The sequence below is a fragment of the Ruditapes philippinarum genome, unplaced genomic scaffold, assembly GCF_026571515.1.
Source record: "Ruditapes philippinarum isolate M1 unplaced genomic scaffold, ASM2657151v2 ctg893_1_1_1_1, whole genome shotgun sequence".
Classification (NCBI taxonomy): Eukaryota; Metazoa; Mollusca; class Bivalvia; order Venerida; family Veneridae; genus Ruditapes; species Ruditapes philippinarum.
In genome coordinates, this window is record NW_026864801.1 from 170,990 (window position 1) to 193,078 (window position 22,089).

The window sequence follows — 22,089 nt, forward strand, 5'->3', positions numbered from 1 at the left end:
GTTTAGTCCCTTGGTATTGTACTTTGGCCAATGAGTATAAGTGAATAAAGTTTGGACGAGTTGACGTAAGTTTCTTTCCTTGAAGATTGGCGAGGTTATGATAACAAATAAAAAAATAAAATACCAGCATGTGTATATTTCGTTTTTGTATCAGCCTATATTTCTATTTACGGTTATTATAACATTTATAACTATATTTGTTTTTTACATAATAGGTTCAACAAAAATTAACAAAGCATCTGTTATACTCATAGCGTATTTGTTGAGCTAAATTCAGAAATATAGATTGTCATTTTGTTTGTTCGGGGATTCATAGCACAGCATGAAGTTCAGTTTGCTTTATTACCGTACAAAGACAGGGTCTTACTAGAAGTGTTACAAAGAACATACAAACGCTTTTATTTATTAGTCTAGTACATTGCACGTCGTCGTCGAAAAAAGTCTCATATTATCTCTTACTTATATAATTGTCATTTAGTATGACTTTAAGTAATGCAATATATACCAAATCTGATTGTTTCTTGTAAGGTACTACATATTGATAGAAAAGTCTCTGATTCGTTCTCAGTATGGACCAGTTAGGTTAAAAACGTAGTTGATAATTAAAGGGTTTTTTTTTCATTGTCAAACTGTACAATTTTACAAAAGCTGATAACAAAAAATGATTTGCACTATTCTCAATTTTCAAATAAAACGGAATGCTATCATTTTGATATCTCAAAACCTTTTTATTTTTTTGGCATCTTAGCACAGTTTCCAAATAACTACTCATTGACCATATAGATGAACTATATTTTGGTTCTTTTGCTTTTGGCAATTGATACTATTATAGTAAGATTGTATTTTGTATAAAAGTCAAATACAATGTACTTTCAATTCATCATCAATAATATATTAAACACATATATGACCTTTATAAAGAATAAAAAATATATATTTCTGAAAGAAACGATTACTTGCTCATGATTTATTAATGAAACATGCAAAGCACAGTCAAGTAATATAACTTAAAAAAGTAAAACGCCTTTTAAAACTGAGTTGCAAATTATATTGTCCATGTATTATGTTTAATAAAGGTGCATGTTTATTCAAAACCGATAGGTATGGAAACTTAAACAGCCGCAAGTAATTTAACACAACTTGGAAGAAATGTTTCTTCCAAAGTGATACGGGCAATTAAAATATGTTTAAAAATCGCAAGTCTGCAGCCAAAATAATACTGATTCATATTTGAATATCCTTCATCACATCTTTATCTCGTATTTCTTCTTATATTCATTGGTACAGTGTGAACGATTAGAAATGTTTCTTGTCATTTTTGTGTAAATATCCTGCTTTTGATTACAATGCGCCGATTTATTACACATGCGGATGTATTGATTGTAAAAAGACCTGTGTACAATTAAAGAAATTTTATAGCAGGCGTCAGTCATAACCGGTGTGTAAATTTTTCAAACAGCAAGTGATAGACACACCAAATTGTATTTTAGCAATGCCGTTATATTTTGTGTTAGAGAGTGATTTTCTTGTAGCATGATCTAAACGATCATTTAATGTCTGGTACTAAATAACAGTATACAACCTAATAGTTTCCCTTAGAATGCATAAAAAAGCAAAACATTATTTGATATTTATAACTGTATTGTCATCCGGTGAAGTACTTCTCCTTCTGCATAAAATGATATCCACAATTAATTTCAAAGGAGTTTAAACGGTAGGGGAAGTATGACATAACCATCAACATTACTCCTATAATATGATGTGTCATAAACTTAGGGTACCTTCTTCTCTTTATTTTGGACAAAATTTAAAATTCAGATCTTGTGTAAAATAAAATCATTAAGTTCATACGCAAAATGAACTGTTCAGTGATATGCATGCAGTGTAAAATGTTTTGTGAGAGGAAGTACTGTTCTATCTTAGCAATTTAACTAGGAAGTAAAAGTATTATCCTGTGCATTTTATTTTACATTTTATTTTATAATGGCTAGAACTATCTTTTACATTTTAGTTTAGAAAAACATATCTTAAAAATGACAAGAACTATTCTTTACATTTTATTTTAGAGTGGCCAATGAGATTCCTAGATTTCATTTTGTTATATCAAAATGACCTATGAAAACTTCTTTTATATTCAGGTTTTCCCTGTTTTACAGGATGTAAAACTGATTTTAGAATTCATAAAGTTGAAATCGTGAAGTTACGAAATTGAATTCGTGAAGTTGAAATCGGGAATTCGTGAACTTGAAATTGTTAAATCACGGACTTGAATTAGTGAAGTTGAAATCGTGAATTCATGATGATGATATCGTGAATTCATGAAGCTGAAATCGTGAATAATTGACGTTGAAATCGTGAATTCATGAAGTTGAAACTGTGAATTCGTGATGTTGAAATCGCAAATGCGTGAAATTGAAATCTTGAATCCAAGAATTTGAAATCGTGAATTCATAAACATGAAATCGTGAATTGGTGACTTTGAAATCGTGAATTGGTGAAGTTGAGATCGTGAATTCATGAAATTGAAACCGTGAATTCGTTAAGTTGAAATCGTAAATTCGCGGAGCTGAAATCGTAAATTCGTGGAGTTGAATTCGTGAAATTGAAGTTGTGAATTCGTGAAGTTAAAACAGTGAATTCATGAAGTTGAAATTGTGAATTCATGAAGATGAAATCGAATTCATGAAGATGAAATAGTGAACTCGTGAATTCCGTATATTGAGCACGTAAATTCAAGTAAATGAAATCGTCAATTCGTTAAGTTGAAATCGTAAATTCGTGGAGTTAAAATCCTTAATTCGTGGAGTTGAATTCGTGAAGTTAAAATTTGTGAAGTTGAAACAGTGAATTCATGAAGGTGAAATCGTGAATTCGCAAAACTGAAATCGTAAATTCATGAAGATGAAATCGTGAATTCATGAAGGTGAAATAGTGAACTCGTGAATTCCGTATATTATAAACGAGAATTCAAGAGTTCACGAATATGTAATCAAGAATTCATTAAGTTAAACTGTCCTCATCGGTTTTTCGTTCGTTTTACATTAATAGTGTTTCAACGATTGCTAAAGGCAGAAATGATATTAAACAATAGGCTATAATATGAAGTATAGTTAAACCAATACTTTTTATTGGAAGTACTTTACAAAATAATATGTATGCTGAGAAAACATACCGTATGTTTTGGTTAATAATTCAGAAGAGATAGTTTATATTAGACAGTCACGAAATCTTAAGTTTATTTTTCCAGAATGCTCATGCTATTCGTAATCAATAGAATCTCAAGGTATACGATCAATCACTTACATTTACGATGGTGATTCATTTTTTTTTTTTGTGTGACAAAAGTATTCAACATAAATTTGAGTCCGTGTGAGTAGTACTTGAAGAAGTGATCATACCTAAGCTCGGTATTAGAAGGTCTAAAAGTGGAATAATGAGGGATCTTTTGAAAAATAAATGACAATGAACATTTTTTTTCAAATTTATATAGATAAAAATGTTACTTTCTGAACATTAATGTTTTGGTATGAATTACGGAATTAACTGAGAGCTAAGAAATTTAAAATGTGTTGATAGAAGCATTTTAGAAAAAAAACTGACTTACCGTTCTATTTTTATGCCCCCGATAGGCGGCATATAGTATTCTCACTGTCCGTCCGTCATTCCGTCCGTCCATCCGTCCGCACTAACGAATAGGGTTAGAAGGCCATCTAACTGTAAGAGGACAATAGAAATCATTCTGTAACAAAAGAGGTTTTCCCCAAAACCGATGGGGGATTTCAGTAAAACTTCACAGGATTATTTGTCACCATGCCTAGTTGTGCATAGTATCTTGATTTTCCGCTTGATTTTTTTACGCAATGTCAAAACTTCCTTTCGGGGGCATAAGTCACTTTTCAGTGACAGCTCTTGTTGGTTATGAAAATAACAAATGTATACAAATAACTAATATTTACGTCAGATATTCACGAATGTTTCATGTCTAAACACGTTGTTCAAGATATTTTTATTTTTCCCAAAGTGATCATGATAAGGAATCGGCTATATTGAAGAATAATATCAATCAATATTATGACCGTTATATTTTAATTCTACGTTTAGTACGTTATTATTACCGGGGTTTTGTACTTTTGCACGTAAATATTAGCAAATAAAGTATAAAACGTTGCCGTTAGACGGATTTCTTGACGAAGTATTGACGGCAAATTAAAGAAAAAATACCGGCAGGTCTATGTTTCGATTTTTATGAGTCTATACTTCCAATGAGGCTATAATAACATTTATAATGAATTATTACATTAAGCTTATTTAAACAATTAAACAAACATCACCTTTACTCTTGGACAACATGTATAATGAAGCTCAATTCAGAAGGAGAGATTGTCACTTTATTAACATAGCAACATACCTAGATATATAGGCCCAGTTGTTCAAAACTTTTGTTAAATATTTAACAATGACTTCATAGTTAAATTAACAACAAATTGTTAAATTCTGTGTTAAATTTTGTTGTTAAGCAATTCTGTTGTTCAAACATTGTTAACGTTAAAGTTCTGTTAAATTAACAAAGTGTTGTTAATTTTTTTGTTAAATATCTTTGTTAAAAAAATCAGTTGTTCAGAAAAAAATAGCGTTATCTTTTTGTTAAAACATCGGCTTTAACAAAGATTTAACAAGAAAATTAATTCACCTCCATAGGTGAATTAATTTTATTGTTAGTGGCACAGAAAGTTGCTTGTTCCCTTATTTTACCCATGTCAACTCCAAAACAGTCGCTTTTAACATTTTAACGCCATTGGGACATCATTCTTAATTATAAAAAGATTCTAAACAATTTACACAGGAATTTAAGAAAGTCCCATTTACTATCAATACCCTCAATGTGGTATACATGTAAAAACAAATTAATTTTCATAAAATGTCTGAATCTGTTCAATTATCATACTGATAAACAAGTTTTAAAGTAATATAATCAGTATTAAGATCATCTTTTAAGTTCAGCATAAATTTATTCCTGTCTGTGATTTAATTGACTTTCTTGAACTTCACTTAACAAATGTAGTTACCTCATTCTACCTTTTGGATCATTAGAGTAACAAGCTGACATAATATTGTACTGCTAGTGTAAAACCATATATAGGATTGATTTATACCAAAATCTGACACCACTGGTTCAATACTGCTTTGTTCAAAAACCTACGTTGGTTGATTAACTTTTGCCAGTTTTTTGTTTGTTTTGTCAATTTAAATCTTCACTTTAAATATCTTATTAAAATCATTCAATAACAAGAATAAAGATCAACAAGGCAAAAGCAACGTTCACAGGACCATTGTCTCATATGTTTATTTGTATGTTTTTGTCTGATGTCAGTTTTATGCCAAATAATAAATTGTCAAATGTGGTATTACAGTGTGATAATTTGTAGTTATGTATATAGTTATAAACTGCCATGATCATCTGGAAACCAGAAAATATGTTTGTAATGCAAATTTTGGTTCAATAATTATAACTAACTGGATTTACACTCAGACAATGCTCACATTTTAAGTTACTTTAAAAAGATTATTGTAGTATGTTTACAATACTGTTATCTTATACTGTTGTTTTGGGTATATTTTTATGACAGAACATTATCATATCATTAAGATAGTATATGATATAGTTTCCTAAATTCATATTGGGATTCATACATTAATATTTTATACATAGAAAGACAACTCTTGAGTACTGAATACCATGCAGTTGCCCTTTCTAAATTCTATAGAACAACAACTGATCATATTAGTAATGTTGAAAAGTGTTTATTACTTCCTATTATTTTTACAATAGTCTGTCTCATCAACTTTAATCATTATTTTCATTTTTTACCAAATGTGAGAGCTGATTAAGTCATCTATATAAATGTTATGTAAACCATGGATTCAAATATGAAGTAATATAAAGCTCCATGATTCACCATTTCATTATTTTCAATAAGGCCAAAATGAATAAAAATATGTCTCCCCTTTGCAACTCAAATAAAATAGGGTTTGGCATTTATGTAGGAAACTTCTTCTAATTTTCTTTTTTTATATGAGTGCATTAAAAGCAAGTTTTATATTTCAAATTTAAAGACATTGGACTTTAATTGTACATTATTCAATGACAGTAACAGTTCATCATGCATTATGTGTAAACAATGGAGTATTTGATAATTTTGAGATCTTATTTTGAGAATAATATTTTGGAAAAGAGGCAAATTCACTTTGTATTGTAGGTGGGAAGAGAAAACAAAACACATTTTCTAATTTATGCAAGTCAATAGTGATTCTTATAAAATGTTAAAACTATAGTGCTGGTTTGGGTCAAAATCTCTATCATATAAATACATGTAAATGATGTCCAAAATTTTTAAAGTTTTTAAAAGTTTCATCTACATAATTGTAAAATAACCATGCAAACCTGTCAAACAATAAGAACATCTTTAGGAACTTAACAGTTATGATCTCAATACTTGTGTGTGGTAAATTTGAGCACTAGGCATTATATAGATAATTATATAGATAATTAAATTAAAATTGTATAAACTGGCTTACATATTGCTGAAATTTTGAGAGTAAATGTGTGTATTTTGAACCTAATGCTGATGATGTTATTCTTGCTTTCACTTTATCCTAGATGTGCATTATAGTATACTGCAATTTATACTGTTTGTTAAATATACTTCATATCATAATTGTTTGATAAATATACAAAAACACTTAATATTTTCTTCTTCAGACATTTTAAGACATATATCTATTGAAATGAGGAAATAAGATAGCCTATTGATATTTGCATGCACAAACCAGTCAGACTCAAATATACAAATTGGTTATTAATACAATATCAATTAATAACTTCATTAATAAGATAAGAAAATGACTTTATTAATAAGATAAGAAAATGTTAAGTTGAAGGTGTCTTTTGATTTAAGACAAGATATATCATCACTCATGAGCTTTTGTAATTTTGTGAACAAGCTTTTATTTAATTCTATTAAAATGGGCATTTTTCAGTTAAAATCCATGTCAAGGTTATGGGTCTTTGTAAGGAATTTTAATTTCAAGACATGAATGAAGTTTTGTTTCATTTAATACACTCAGCAATTCTGAATATTGATGATGCATGCACAATTTTAACCATACATTTTTGTAAGTTGAAAATGTTCATAAATAAGTCAAAATCCATGCAATGATTGGGGACCTTAATTAGTAAACTTCATGTATTATCCTTAAGACAATAAAAGTTCACAATCTTTTAACAAAGGACCATTATTTAGTAAAATCGATGATAAAATTATAAGCCTAGCCTTTGACAGTGACCTCCACACATGCTTATAACATAAGCATATGGAAGTAAAAACAATAGGGTAGTCTGACCCGTAATTGACTCATCATTTACTACAATGCAACTGCTAAAAATCAAAATGGCTTCTAGTGTAAGTTGTTTACTGTCAACAGCTACAATTATAAGTGTTAAAAAGTATTTAAAAATGGAATTGATCATTCAGACTTGGCTAACATGTTTCCTAACACCCAGTTTTGATATTTCACAAATGGATTTAACAAACATTATGGAATAAACACTGATAAAGATGCAAAAACGAGGAAAATATACATGTAGGAAAAGGTTGTATAGTACTTGTAGTGTAAACGCGGGAACATTTTAAAAAGATGAATGGCAAGCACTGTTTGTTTTATATGCAGGCTGGCTGGTTAACATTTATCAGACCAGAATGCATATTCAATGTATGGTACATTGTCAAATGCTTCACAAGATACTTGGAATTAGAATCAAATTAGGATCAAGTCTGGTGGAGTCTGCTCTACATGTAATATGCACAGAGATCACAAAGTAACCAGGATATATACTGGTATTACACAAAGAATATGAAGGTAAAATAACTTTAAATATGTTTTCCTATGTATAAACTGTACACAATGAAATAAATCACTCTCAAGTCAGGCAAGTAGTAGTAGTCAAGTCAGTTCATAGTTTCATGTAGATCTGACATACTGGGGTTCTGGTTACAGTAAGTTCATGACCAAACAGCAAAAAAAAAACTTAACAAAAAAATTAACGCAGCTCTGAACAACTCAATTTTTGGCATTTCGTTAGCTAACGAAAATATTAAAATTTAACAACTATTTAGTTAATTTGTTGTTAAAGTTAACAAAAGTTTTGAACAACTGGGCCATAGTCTTCTTTAACACTGTTAAAATACCAAATCTAGAGTACCTAGTGATACCAAGTTGATATTCATCGTTGACGAAACATTCTTGGATATCTTTAACTTTGCCTATATAATTGTCATTAAGTTTCATAGCAGGGAATACAAAACAAATCAACTAAATGAATTTTTATCTTGTAAGTTTTTATATACACCTGTTAATAAGTTAAGCACACACGGCATTTTTCCTCAATTTTGACATGACCACAACTAAAAAAGTATTGTTTTATTTGGGCAATGGTACGAACTAACTGTAGTCAACCTAAAACAACTTGAACAAGTCAAAATCGCATTAGACGCCCTAATGGTAGTATGAGGAGAAAGTTTGAGGCTATCATCCGGACACGTGGCGGTTACACATATTATTAAAATTGTCTACATAATGTCATTTTAAGTTACATAATCGTCAGCATTAACCAAACATATCCACCAGTAAATGTTTTGTAACGCTTCAACACCATACTTATTAACATTTCTGTTATAAAAATACAACACATTTGCTTAAGCGTCAATAATTTGGGTGAGAATAAACAAAAATAAAAAATTTACTGGTTTATGATTACTAAGTTGTTATCGCTAATTATCTAATTACTATTTCTAAATTCAATTAAGTCGTCATGTCATTCACAACCAATTTTAAATTTCTAGGGTGTGCTTAACTTATTTCCAGGTGTATATATTAACTGAAATGTCTCTGGTTATTTTTCAATTTTGGCCAAATGCATGTCAAATTTAATCAACCATTACGGGTATTTTTCTGTTGTTCTGTCATACAATTTGTTTAGCAATACAAAATCATTGACAAAAAAACTGAGTTTGCACTCCTGCACAAAGAAGGTGGAGTCGTTTTGTACAAATCGATAAACGATATGCTTTTGTCTTAACTGCCTTTTTATTGTTAAGGTGTTCACTATTTATTTATAAAACATACAAAGAATCAAGTAATATAAATTCAAAGTTATATAATTTTGTACTCAGTGAAACACTTGTTAAAAGTAAATTATTCATTGTTTTATAAATTGTTTGTACATTTAAAACCGTTTATAAATATTGATACTTTTACATGATGCCGTCAAAAGAAATATTTGTATAAATATCCAGCTTTTGATGGCAAAGATGTAATTTATTACATGAATTGATTGTAAAAATTTAAGAAATGTTATAGGAGGCATAATAATTTAACACAGGGATGGAGCACTTATTCATTATCTCTCATGTTCAGATTCGATCAAACCGATTCTGCAATTTTTATGTAATATTGTTGTAATTACTTTTTACGAGAGATAACTTTGTGTCCAGATTTTAAGATAACGCAGGTTTAATAAGAATATATTAAAATTTGCAAACAGCAAGTGTTAGATGTAACGTTTTCTCTTTATATTATATACAAGTTGTGTCTGTCCATCCGGCAGTTCCCTCGACCAAAACTACACATATCTAAGTAAAACAAAATGTATCTTTTGAGCAATCTTTATACAGGAGCAAACTGCAGTGGCTTCGTTACTTTGATTTAGAATGTGTTTGGAATTTGGAACAGACGTTAAACACAGTCTTAGGTTATTTATACATTAAATCTGTATCTAATTTAGTACAAATGTTTATGTATATAACCGAGCCACCTTTGTTTAGATGTTTGCTTTTCAAACAATTGTGTGCACGCTTGATTTTAATCAGAACTGATTGGCAAACCTATTCGAGCACATTAACAGCATTTCATAAACTATTAGTCTTACATATTTTTATGACTGAAGAACAAAACACATAATTCTGTGTGTCAAAAAAATGCAAACTTGAACGCTTTATGTTTGCTCATAAACGTTTCCTGAAGTTTATAGTTATAATTGATTTAAATGGAGAAATTGATACGGGTATTGATCATCTTCAGACGACAAGTTATAAAGACAAAAAACAACAAAAGGAGGAATTAAATACAATATGTTATATTTTAAATTGCATTCATGAATACTTACCTATATTTTTTATTGATTGGCGATATGCTATGTAATCCTAAATTATTTGAATGATGAAGCCTTCATACAAGTTTAGTCATGTTTGAAATCGCTTAAAATATAACCGATTTATAAACATAGTAAAATGTTCACCTTTTATCAGGACTAAAACATTGATACCATCCTTCTGAGGTATAAATGTACTCGAAGGACAAAACAAATATAACAAGATGAACAAGAAGCACTTATAATTTTCTTATATCTCAAGAAAATACTAGCTTTGAAAGTCATTTCAATATACGAACTAAGATGTACATTAAGTAAACTTCCGCAATTGTACTTAACAATTTGCCATATTGTGTAGTATACCAAATATTTATGGCCATTACAGAGATCGGCTATCGGAAGCACTTTACAAAATTGTATGAATACTGAGAAAATTGTTATTTCGCCTTTTTAGTAATTTAAATAAGAAATGCTGGTAAATAATTGAGGAGATTTAGCTCATACCAGACAGTCACGAACACATTTTGTCTAAACACCATCTACACAATGTCTTTATGTTTCCCAGAATGCTCATGTTTGGCCATAACTATTGAATGTATAAAGTAACAACCCATATAATAGAACAGCAATCGATCGTATAGTATGATTATATGTTACAAAATATTCAACCTTACTTTGATACCGTATGATTCACTTTAGTACATGAAGAAGTGTTCTTTGGTAATCTAGTTTGTTAGAACGTTAATAAGTAAAATAATGAATTTGATAATAGATAAACATTTTAGAAAATTATAACAAATTTATATGCTCGATATTCATGAATTGTAAACGCTGTGTATGATTTTGCATTTACCTATGATACTATTAAATAATCGTTACAATTTACAAAATGTCATTAAAGGGAAAGATGTAACATATTGTGTAGATACGACTTGCATGCGTCTTCAGAATTTAGCAATACATGAACATATATCTTTCTCTGACCTAACAACGTCTTGCCTCACACCGCTGTGGGTTCGAATCCCGACATGGTCTTTGGATTCTTTCATGTGAGAAGCTATCCAGCTAGCTAACGGAACGTCGGTGGTTCTACTCAGGTGCCTGTTCGTGCCTGAAATAATGCACGGAAGGGCACCTGAGGTCTTCCTCCACCAGTAAAGCTGGAACGTCGCGATATGACCTATTCTGTGTCGATGTGACGTAGAACTTAAAACAAACAAACAACGTGAACAAATGTACATATACCAATTGATCAATCACTGTACAACACTTAAGATTTGCGCTGTCAAAATTATTGCGCGGTTCTTCAGTACAAAAAAAGTTAATTTTATTCGCTTAATTATGAATTCGCGTCATCATCGTTTTTATAGTATTTAGTGTTCCTGGATAAGATTAGATATTCGCAAGTTCGGATGAGAACGTGTATATTTATTCATTACAAATATTTATTTATTATTATAACTTTGAATCTGTGAGCATTAGAGAAAATTAGCCGTACACGAATATAATTATTTCTTCAGTTATATATCAACATTCAGCAAAAACTATAAAAGTAAGCCATAAGGTAAATATAAACTTATATAAACCAGATATGCAGTCATACACGTATTGTTTGCATCCATAACTATTATGCATGGATGTCAAATATATAAATAAGATGTATATAAATTTAGTTCCCTATTCCATATTCTTTTTTCGAATAAGGAATAGGGAACTAGTTCCTGATTCCTTATTAAAATCTAAATAAGGAACAACAGAATTAGTATTTATATAAACTAAAATTTTGGCTGATCAGAAAACTAGAACGGTTTTTCTTCCATAAATCTTTTGAAAATTGCACAAATCAATCAAAATCATAGAATAAAGCATCTGCATCGACATATTTTTAAACAATATTCAAGTCGAACAAGGAATAATGAACTCTTTCCTTATAATATAATATAATACAAATCCTAATTCTGCTGTTCCTTATTTAGATTTGAATAAGGAATCAGGAACTAGTTCCCTTTTCCCTATTCGAAAAAAGAATAAGAAATAGGGAACTAATTTTATATACATATAAATAAGAGTTTGTTTCCAATTGTTGCTTTTAGCAAATCATTTATGACTGAGAAGTTACCTCAGAATGCTTTCCAGGTTATTGTTACTTGTATACACAAGATGATTTATTTTTACTATTGTCTCCTTATTTTGTAATTACAATGAAAAAGTTCTGTTATAATTATATATCATAGTCCAATGTTACTTAACACTATCAATTTCTTGCACAAAAGCAACATATACCAGTTGTTTGCTGCGTACGAAATATGTTTAAATATCGTTCATTTTATTACGTTCAAAAATGGTACCTTGTAAAATCATTAAAATCGCATTTTAGGTAAGGACAGAAATAGCTCTGAAATCGCACCACTTGAAGTTAATAATTACATAAATGTGGTGAACCACAAGATGCCTGACTTTTATTTTTTCATATCATTTATATCTGAGATAATAACAAAAATCTCCGAAGCACCAAATTAACTCATTTCGTAGCACCAGTATGCGGTTGAAAATCTTAAAGTACCAGTCATGCGTTATACGAATATGACCGTTCAATGAGAATAAAATGTGGTATTCAATGTGAGTGGCTTAAATGTTTAAACATGTACTATTTCGTTGGAGTATAAAACAAGAGAGACCACTCTAATTTTCTCTTTATGATTAAATCATACTGAGTTATCTACCTTGAATTTTTGTATTGATGAAATGTAATGAGAAATTATCACTTGCTTAACTATCATTGTGATAGATATACGTAATGACATGGTATTTATTAAGCATTATATGTTATATCATTTATAGCCATAAATAATCGCATATTATACAAACATATAATGGGCAAGTACATGGTTAACAAATAATTTTAAGTATTTTGTAAAAACAATTCAAACATTTCACCATTTTCTGTAATAAAGTGAACATTTAATATTAGATAACATCTGTCAGAAATAAATTTTAAACAATATTCGACTTTTTCGAATGAGAAACTTTATAAATAAATTTACTCACATTAATAGTATTTTTAACAGTCTAATGTCATAAGTATGGTGGCTGATTTGTGTCATTCGTGTTTCGCCCCGCGACCCCGCCAAGTGAAAAGTCGAAAATTAACAAGTTAAAATGACGGGGGCGCGCAGCAAAAACACGCTAATTAGCGAAGGCGCAGGGCGAAATTTAATAAATAAAACTTCGTCCCGCGGGGGCGCGGAGCGAGATTTAAGAAATAAAACGGCGGGGTCGCGTTAGTTAGCTGGGTCGCGTGGCGAAGTTTTGTTTCCTAAACTTCGCCCCGCGACCCCGCTAATTAACGTGTTTTCCTCCCGCGACCCGCCAAGCGAATGTCGATAATTAACATGTTAAAATGGCGGGGACCGCAGCGAAAACACGGTAATTAGCGCCCTCGCTAATAAGCGTGTTTTCGCTCCGTGCCTCCGCCATTTTAACTTGTTTATTTTCGACTTTTCGCTTGTCGGGGTCGCGCGCAAAAACACGAATGACACAAATCAGCCACCATACATAAGTGTAATAACGGCTGCTTTAATCACGTTTAATGTCGTTTGTTTTCTTGTTAAAACATATTCAGTGAAATTTGAAATCTCTCTTAAAACATATTTTTATGTTGTTGTTTTTTTTTATGTTTTATGTTCTATTTTTATAACACAAAAAGATACATGTACTGTAATAAGAATCAAGAAAAATTTGAAATTCGTCACTTTATTTTGATTTCAACATGAAAATGCATATAACTGGGAATAAGCGAATGCGACTTTGCATGTCATGAAGAGAACATTATCAAAATGGAACAGCAGAAACTGCCATTGTATTTCCACTATGAAGAGTATTTAAATTGCTCATTGCTTGAAATCCCACTGTTGCCATATTTTCTAGGCAGTATATATCCCACCCGTTTACCAATTTAGATAAGAACAGCTTGGTTGCAGTTATAACAGTTGTTATCTTGTTGTTGTTGTTTTGTTTTTTGGGTTTTTTGATGTTTTTTTGGCCAGGATTTGCACTAAAAAATAAAAAATAAAAAAAGAATGTAGATAAAACTGACATAAAAGAAGATCATATCTTGTAAATCCGGTTTAAAACTGATATTCATCTAGTAACTTTGGTAAGTTTAATGTGTACTTTTTAAGAAAAATAACACGAAAACTCTTCATGTAATATCTTAATTTCAGCCATATATAAAACGCTTATTTATAACTGTCACCCTTAAATATAATGTTTCATATAAAGTATCTACGAAATATAAACCAATAAAACACAATATTGAAGGATCTACGACAATTCGAATTCGATAAGATTACGACTATGAACAGTTGGGGAAAAACTTGTGTTGCGGGCAAGTGCGTAGATATATTAAAATGAAATATAAAACTGCATTTGCGCATCTTTCTTGTTCATCCCCATTTTCTTATACAATAAGTTAAACCTTCGTTAAACTTCGTGTTCAGTATTCATCATACAAGAGTATCTCGCATGACGAAACATTCATGTATATATACGGTCTATACATACATGTACATGTATATGTGCCGATATTATTTAAATATTTGTACCAATTTATATCTACATTGTGTTAAGTAAGCGATATTCAGTTTGTAGAGCAAAGTCGTGTCACGTTTTCAACCGTAAATGACTGACTCTATTCGACAAAATTAAAGGCCCAATAAGCTTGAAATGCATCATTTTTAATATTTTTTTTTTTGTGCTATGTTAGGTTTTTTATTACATGTTTTTAAGTTACTTATTGACCTTACACGTGAGCCATCCTTGGTTCTTTTGCGTTTTGGCAATAAACACATGTGAAAATTTTATATTCAGTATGGAAGACAAAGTATTATATCACGACGTAGTACACATTTTGCTAGCTTTATCACACAACAAAAACACATTTTCACTATTTTCGTCAGAAAATAAACATCTCGTATGTTATTAATTAATTATTGCAACATTACATGTATATAACACAAGTTTGCCTTTTTACCGAAGGAAAAAAAATCATTTCTAAGGTATAATGTGCCTTATAGGAGAGGCGATGTACTAAATTGGTCGATAAAAGAAAAGCACACACAAATTCATCTCCGCCACTGCTGTCATCAATACAAATGTTGCATTTGCAAATCATAATATTAAACAAATAAATTGCAGAAAGTATTTTGATTGTATAATCTAAAACACAAATGTTGTGGAAATAAAATAGTGCATATATCAGTTTGACTCCTTTTGAGCTACATTAAGAATACGTTTTTGTATAAAGCTAAAAATATGAGAAAAAAAAACAAATATTGAAACTTTTTATACTTTAAGAATTTGATCACTTTGATAATGAACAGAACAGAATTTTTATTAACGTATACAATACATGTATCTTGATAATACAACATCAAATTTAATACATACAATACAATGCCTTAAAATATGTTTAACTTTATTATACAACATAAATATAAACTTATACACTGAAGAATCAAAGCGTGATCTATACACAAAATCTAATTTGTATTAAACTTTATTGACTGCTATAATTGTAGCCGATCTTAATCAGAGGTAGATCTTTGATCTTAATACATAAAAAGAGACATATTATCCCATTCATAAAAACTGTCATACCGTTAATTTACTACAAATGTAGTAAACACTGTTTCTAAATTTAGAACCTTAAATTTCTATATTTTGCACCCTGTCGATTAGTCTAGCATTTTTCTGATAGTCTCCCCCTTATGTTAGGAAAACAATTGTAATAACTATATAATTATGAGATTATTTAACTTATAATAATGTTGACTCAATCCACATGTTTATCAAATACCCTGTTTTCCACCAGTTTTGTAAAATATGTATGTTTGTATTTTCACATCATGTTGTTATATGTAACACATGTAACCTGATGATCAATAAAGGTATCTGTCGTAATTTAGTTGAAATATGATTGGTAAATTCATTCAATAATCCTATATAAAAATATAAATGCTTAAGGAAAGTAAATATATCGTTTTAATAGTGTCAAGTAACAAAATTAAAACGCTATTTATAAATAAGGAATGGAATTAATTGTTTATAAACGTTTACATTGCAGTTGCAAATGTAATCAATGTGTACATAATCAAGGTTATTCAGGGTTTACAACATGTAATGTACTAATATCAATCGTCTAGGTTATATATATGTGTATTTAGTCGCTCAAATGGATTTTTTTTAAATAATACGGATTAGTTATAAAAAATCATTCAACGTTTTCAAGGTCGTTGTTGTAAGGTGGCTTATTTAAACCATGTCGGAAGTGTATATTTTCGTTCGAAAAGGGCGAAATGTGGGAAACGCGAAAATATTGTATAAGCTTTGACTTGATTGTATTTTCGTATATTAGACTTTTCGCCAAACCACAACAACAACGAAAAACGCGACAAAAACAACGCATTTATAGAGAAAACAAACACGACACATTTGATATGTCGTTCATGTTTACTATTGTTTGTTATTTGTTCATTTTAACATTGTTTTGTTTTCTTTATTTCGACCTTGTGCATTGTAACCATAGCAAACAAAAATACACCAATTTCATTATATCGCACAATATACCATAAATGCGTGGGATGTGGCGTGGTGCAAAATGCAAAAGCTTTAACTTCCTTTAATTAAGCATTAACAAAACAAAAACCAAAACAAAATAAAATATTCTCATGCGACATGGTTCAAATAAGTCACCATATTGCAGTGTTGAAAGCTGTTTGCCTTTAGTATGGAAAAAGATTGATTTGTTCTCCAATATCTAAATACATAATTACTAAAACGTTTTATACGAAGTATTACGATGCGTTAGCATTAACTTGCCGCTTCACGTGAATATAATAGTAATAACCATGACTCAGGTGTGAGTGAGAGGGACACTTTAATTTGGAAGCTAAGTTAACTATGGTAGAGGTTCGAGCTAACGAAGGATGGGGTTGGGTTGTCGTAATAGGAGCATTTTGTGCCCATGCAATAACTTACGGAATTATTTATTCATTCGGAATAATTTTCATTGCTTTGGAAGAAATATTTGAAGGAAGTAAAACAGAAATAGCGTGGATACCGTCACTTACTACAGGGCTTCTACATTCGTCAGGTAAATAAATGACTTGTAACGAATAATACACTATGTACTGTTTTGTGAACAATAAAATGACAAATACAATGAATTATTATTTTGTGAAACACCTAACTTTAAATGGATTAAATATTTTATACATAGTTAGATGTTAAATAATGTTGAATTTGTAAAGATACAGTATGAATATTTGTAAGATATAAGATATCATGCATATTATTATATTGTGAAATTTAGATGTTGGGAAAATAAGAGTTATAGATTGAGCTCCTCACAAGTATGATGTAGATAATGGTAGTTCTCGTTGAATTAACGCGACCTTTCATATCAATTTCATATACCTAATATTAAGGTGATAATATATACTACTTAACATTTGTAAGGAAATATATTTACGTATATCAGTTTTTACATATAGTTTTATACATGTATGTGTCTGTATACGGGTCGATAAACACTGTTAAAATCGATTCAGCATTTTATACATGTGTATACCTTGGAAAAAAGAAAACAATCTAGACTATACATGGTTCTAATATGTGACTCTCAATTAACGCAGAACATTGTGTATCGTAATTCTACGGTGGCATAGAGGTGACATGTGTGTGTGTGTTTTTATTTATCTCCTGCGATCGAGATACTATATCGTGCGCGTGAGTTACTAAGCGAGTTACTAGGCGACATAGCATCTCGTGCGTACCATTTAATCAATTTCGTGAGCACCACTTACTAACTCGTGCGCACGAGATAAATAAAAACGCACACATGTCACCTCTGTGCCACTTTTTTCGATACAGAACTAAAAATGTAGTTATACCACGTGCATACCCCAACCCCGTCCCATTCCACTGTGGCAGTTTGACGGTAGAACAGCGAGACGTTAGGGGCGTACGGACAAGTGTAAATCTCTATATCGCCATCCCACTAAATAGGGCATCCCACAAAGTAGTGGGGACAAAAATTTTGAATATTTAGTAAAACATATATAACGGCTGATTGACTGGTTAAGAAATTATTTTATTTCTACAATTTACTTTTTCAGGTTTACTAGCAAGTATACTGGTCAATAAATTCGGATGTAGAATAGTGACCATTGTTGGTGGCATAACTTGTACTATTGGATACGTTCTAAGCATGTTTGCTCCAAATATTTATTATCTTTACTTAACAATGGGTGTTATTGCAGGTAATCATTAAACTTTTTGACCTTCTTTTCTGCCAGTACATTTATTTTTTTCAAAACACTCATTTGAATGAAATGCGTAGTATTTTCATTTGAATATAGATAATTTTACTCGTACGGTACTTTTTTAAGTTTATGTATGTAATAAAACCTGAATGGGACATTCTTAGAGCTTCCAAATTTTTAAAACCACTTTCGGTGTCAAGTACTCTAAACATGTGTCATTTAGGATGTGTTTTCAGATTTATTATCTTGCTTTAATGATTCAGAATATGGATTAATTTCTACCATCGTCGGATACCCACGGCCGAACCATTAACATTCATTGATTGCATGTTATGTGACATGTTTATCAATCGTTGGTATCCGACGATGAATTTCTACTAACATGCTCAAATGTTTCCGCATTTTGTTTTATATCTATTACCATGCTCAAATTTTTCAGCATATGGATTTATGTCTATTAACATGTTCCAATGTTTCAGGATGTGGATTCCTATATAATAATATAATCAAATGTTTCAGGGTGTGGATTCCTATATAATAATATAATCAAATGTTTCAGGGTGTGGATTCCTATATAATAATATAATCAAATGTTTCAGGGTGTGGATTCCTATATAATAATATAATCAAATGTTTCAGGATGTGGATTCCTATATAATAATATAATCAAATGTTTCAGGGTGTGGATTCCTATATAATAATATAATCAAATGTTTCAGGATGTGGATTCCTATATAATAATATAATCAAATGTTTCAGGATGTGGATTCCTATATAATAATATAATCAAATGTTTCAGGTGTGTGGATTCCTATATAATAATATAATCAAATGTTTAAGGGTGTGGATTCCTATATAATAATATAATCAAATGTTTCAGGATGTGGATTCCTATATAATAATATAATCAAATGTTTCAGGGTGTGGATTCCTATATAATAATATAATCAAATGTTTCAGGATGTGGATTCCTATATAATAATATAATCAAATGTTTCAGGGTGTGGATTCCTATTTAATAATATAATCAAATGTTTCAGGATGTGGATTCCTATATAATAATATAATCAAATGTTTCAGGGTGTGGATTCCTATATAATAATATAATCAAATGTTTCAGGGTGTGGATTCCTATATAATAATATAATCAAATGTTTCAGGATGTGGATTCCTATATAATAATATAATCAAATGTTTCAGGATGTGGATATTCCTATATAATAATATAATCAAATGTTTCAGGATGTGGATTCCTATATAATAATATAATCAAATGTTTCAGGATGTGGATTCCTATATAATAATATAATCAAATGTTTCAGGGTGTGGATATTCCTATATAATAATATAATCAAATGTTTCAGGATGTGGATTCCTATATAATAATATAATCAAATGTTTCAGGATGTGGATTCCTATATAATAATATAATCAAATGTTTCAGGATGTGGATATTCCTATATAATAATATAATCAAATGTTTCAGGATGTGGATTCCTATATAATAATATAATCAAATGTTTCAGTATGTGGATTACTATATAATAATATAATCCAATGTTTCAGGATATGGATTTCTATATGAAAATATATTCTAATGTTTCAGGATGTGGATTCGGGATGGTGTTTATGCCTGCAGTGTTAATAGTGACACAATATTTTACCAGACTAAGATCAGTTGCATGTGGTATAGCTCTGTCAGGCTGTGGTATTGGTGTTTTCATATTCAGGTTTGTTGTCTCTTTTTAATCACCATTTCTTTTATTAGGTTTTGTTTATGTATATTAATTTCTTTAGCTTTATTATAAAAGAATTATACAATTTGTAACAGTTGTATCAAGTCATTATTCCAATATAAGTGAAGCTATGGTACTGATTTCATATTTAATTTGACCATTAATTAGTATGCAAAAATTGTCCATTTATACTTAAAACATACAATTTGGTGGTCATTGAAATTTTATACAAAGAAACAACTGTATATTATATACCAGTTACCTAAAAAACTGTTTTACGTTGCAAAGGTAACTTGGGTTCTCTTTAATCCATGTTGAATACATTTTGATATTTTTGTTCTTCCATAAAAGCCCAGTTCTAAAGCTTCTATTGGATGATTATTCATTGAAAGGAACTTTGCTGATATTGTCAGCCATAACTCTAAACTATATTCCTTGTGGTTTCGTCTTCCTCCCGCTATCTCAGAAACAAGGACAGCAGCCCGTAACAACCCGTCAGAAATATGACAACCCTGATGAATTTGACTCACTTATGGACCACGATGGATCAGGGACAGATGTGAAAGACAAAGTTCTTATGGAAAAGGATGAACCTGAGTCTTACAAACACCTGAGAGCTATAGATCGGCATGGATATGATGGATATAAAATAACATTAACAGCTAATTGTAGTGAGAAAGTAGGGGACATTGTTGAAATATTTGACCGTAATGAAGACGTAGCCAATGGCGTCATTGTTATTGAGCAGTGTCATAAAAGTCACATATCTCTCTCTACAGACACATCGGGGTCTTTACTTAGAAAGTATTTGGTTCTTCTAAAGAGCAAAAAGTTTCTGTTATTTTTCGTCTCACAGTTTCTATTCATTTTTGGATTTTACCTACCTTTTATATTTATACCGGACAAAGCGAAAGGACTTGGTAAGATCGTGTTTGCAATACTTATATCGGTATTACATGTAATTACATCTTTGCCATACTTTGTCGAACCGTTTTCTATATAAAGAATCGTTTGTATATTTATTTTAGCTACAACCAATCAAGTCATTTGTGTATTCCTAAGTGCATTACAAAAGCGTGATATTCCAACTCTTCAGCATTCTGACAACAAATTTACATCATAAAATTTTAAAGTATCTTTCTTTATTTTTTTTCATCAGCTCATCTTTGAATAAAAGTTCCTTTTTCATTTTGCTAACACTACAAACTGTAATGTTTCCATTACAGGAATCAGTGAAAATAGTTCGGCATGGGTGGCGTCCGTCATTGGAATAATCTAGTATAATTGGGGGGTTATTCTAGGGTTTTATTGCCCACCGACCTTTTGGTAATTGGTAATTTTTATCAAAAGAAAGGAAAAGTAATTTTGGGAATTTAAAAATTGTGGGAAAAGTGTTTTTTAAAAAAACAAAAAAATAAAAAATCCCCCAAGGGGTTTTAAAATTTTTTTTAAAATTTAAAAGGCAAAAAAAAAGTTTAAAGAATTTGGCCTTTTTTTAAAGGTTTTTCAATTAAAAATTTTTAATCCCTTTTGAAAACAATTTTTTAAAACCGCAATTTGGGGCCTTTTTTAAAAAAAACTCAATATTTAATTTATTAATTTTTTTCACAGTTCCCAAAAAATTTTTAAAAATTTCCCAAACCCCTTTCTTTTTTTTTGGTTTTTAATTTTCATCAATTATGTTTTTAAATTTTTGAACTTTTCTGTTTGGGTTTAAATGGTGTTGGTTGTATTTGGGGTTTCATCAAAGGGTTTTTTTGTTTTATTAAAAATTTGTGACGCGTTATATGGCCTTATATGAACTGTTGTTTCGAAATGTAAC

The 22,089-nt window shown here is 30.2% G+C and overlaps 1 protein-coding gene across 2 annotated transcripts; it reads left to right on the forward strand.

The window, feature by feature from the left end:
• Positions 1 to 16,205: 16,205 nt before the first annotated feature.
• LOC132726858 (monocarboxylate transporter 11-like) lies at positions 16,206 to 21,556 on the forward strand. Of its 2 annotated transcripts, XM_060712250.1 has the most exons (5): positions 16,207 to 17,360; positions 18,385 to 18,528; positions 20,138 to 20,261; positions 20,619 to 21,187; positions 21,494 to 21,556. In XM_060712250.1, the coding sequence occupies exons 1-5, from the start codon at positions 17,168 to 17,170 to the stop codon at positions 21,544 to 21,546; spliced, it is 1,083 nt and encodes a 360-aa protein (XP_060568233.1). In that variant the 5' UTR covers positions 16,207 to 17,167; the 3' UTR covers positions 21,547 to 21,556. The 2 variants fall into 2 exon arrangements, with proteins under 2 accessions (XP_060568234.1, XP_060568233.1); XM_060712251.1 differs by lacking the exon at positions 18,385 to 18,528 and having other exon boundaries at positions 16,206 to 17,360.
• Positions 21,557 to 22,089: the final 533 nt, after the last annotated feature.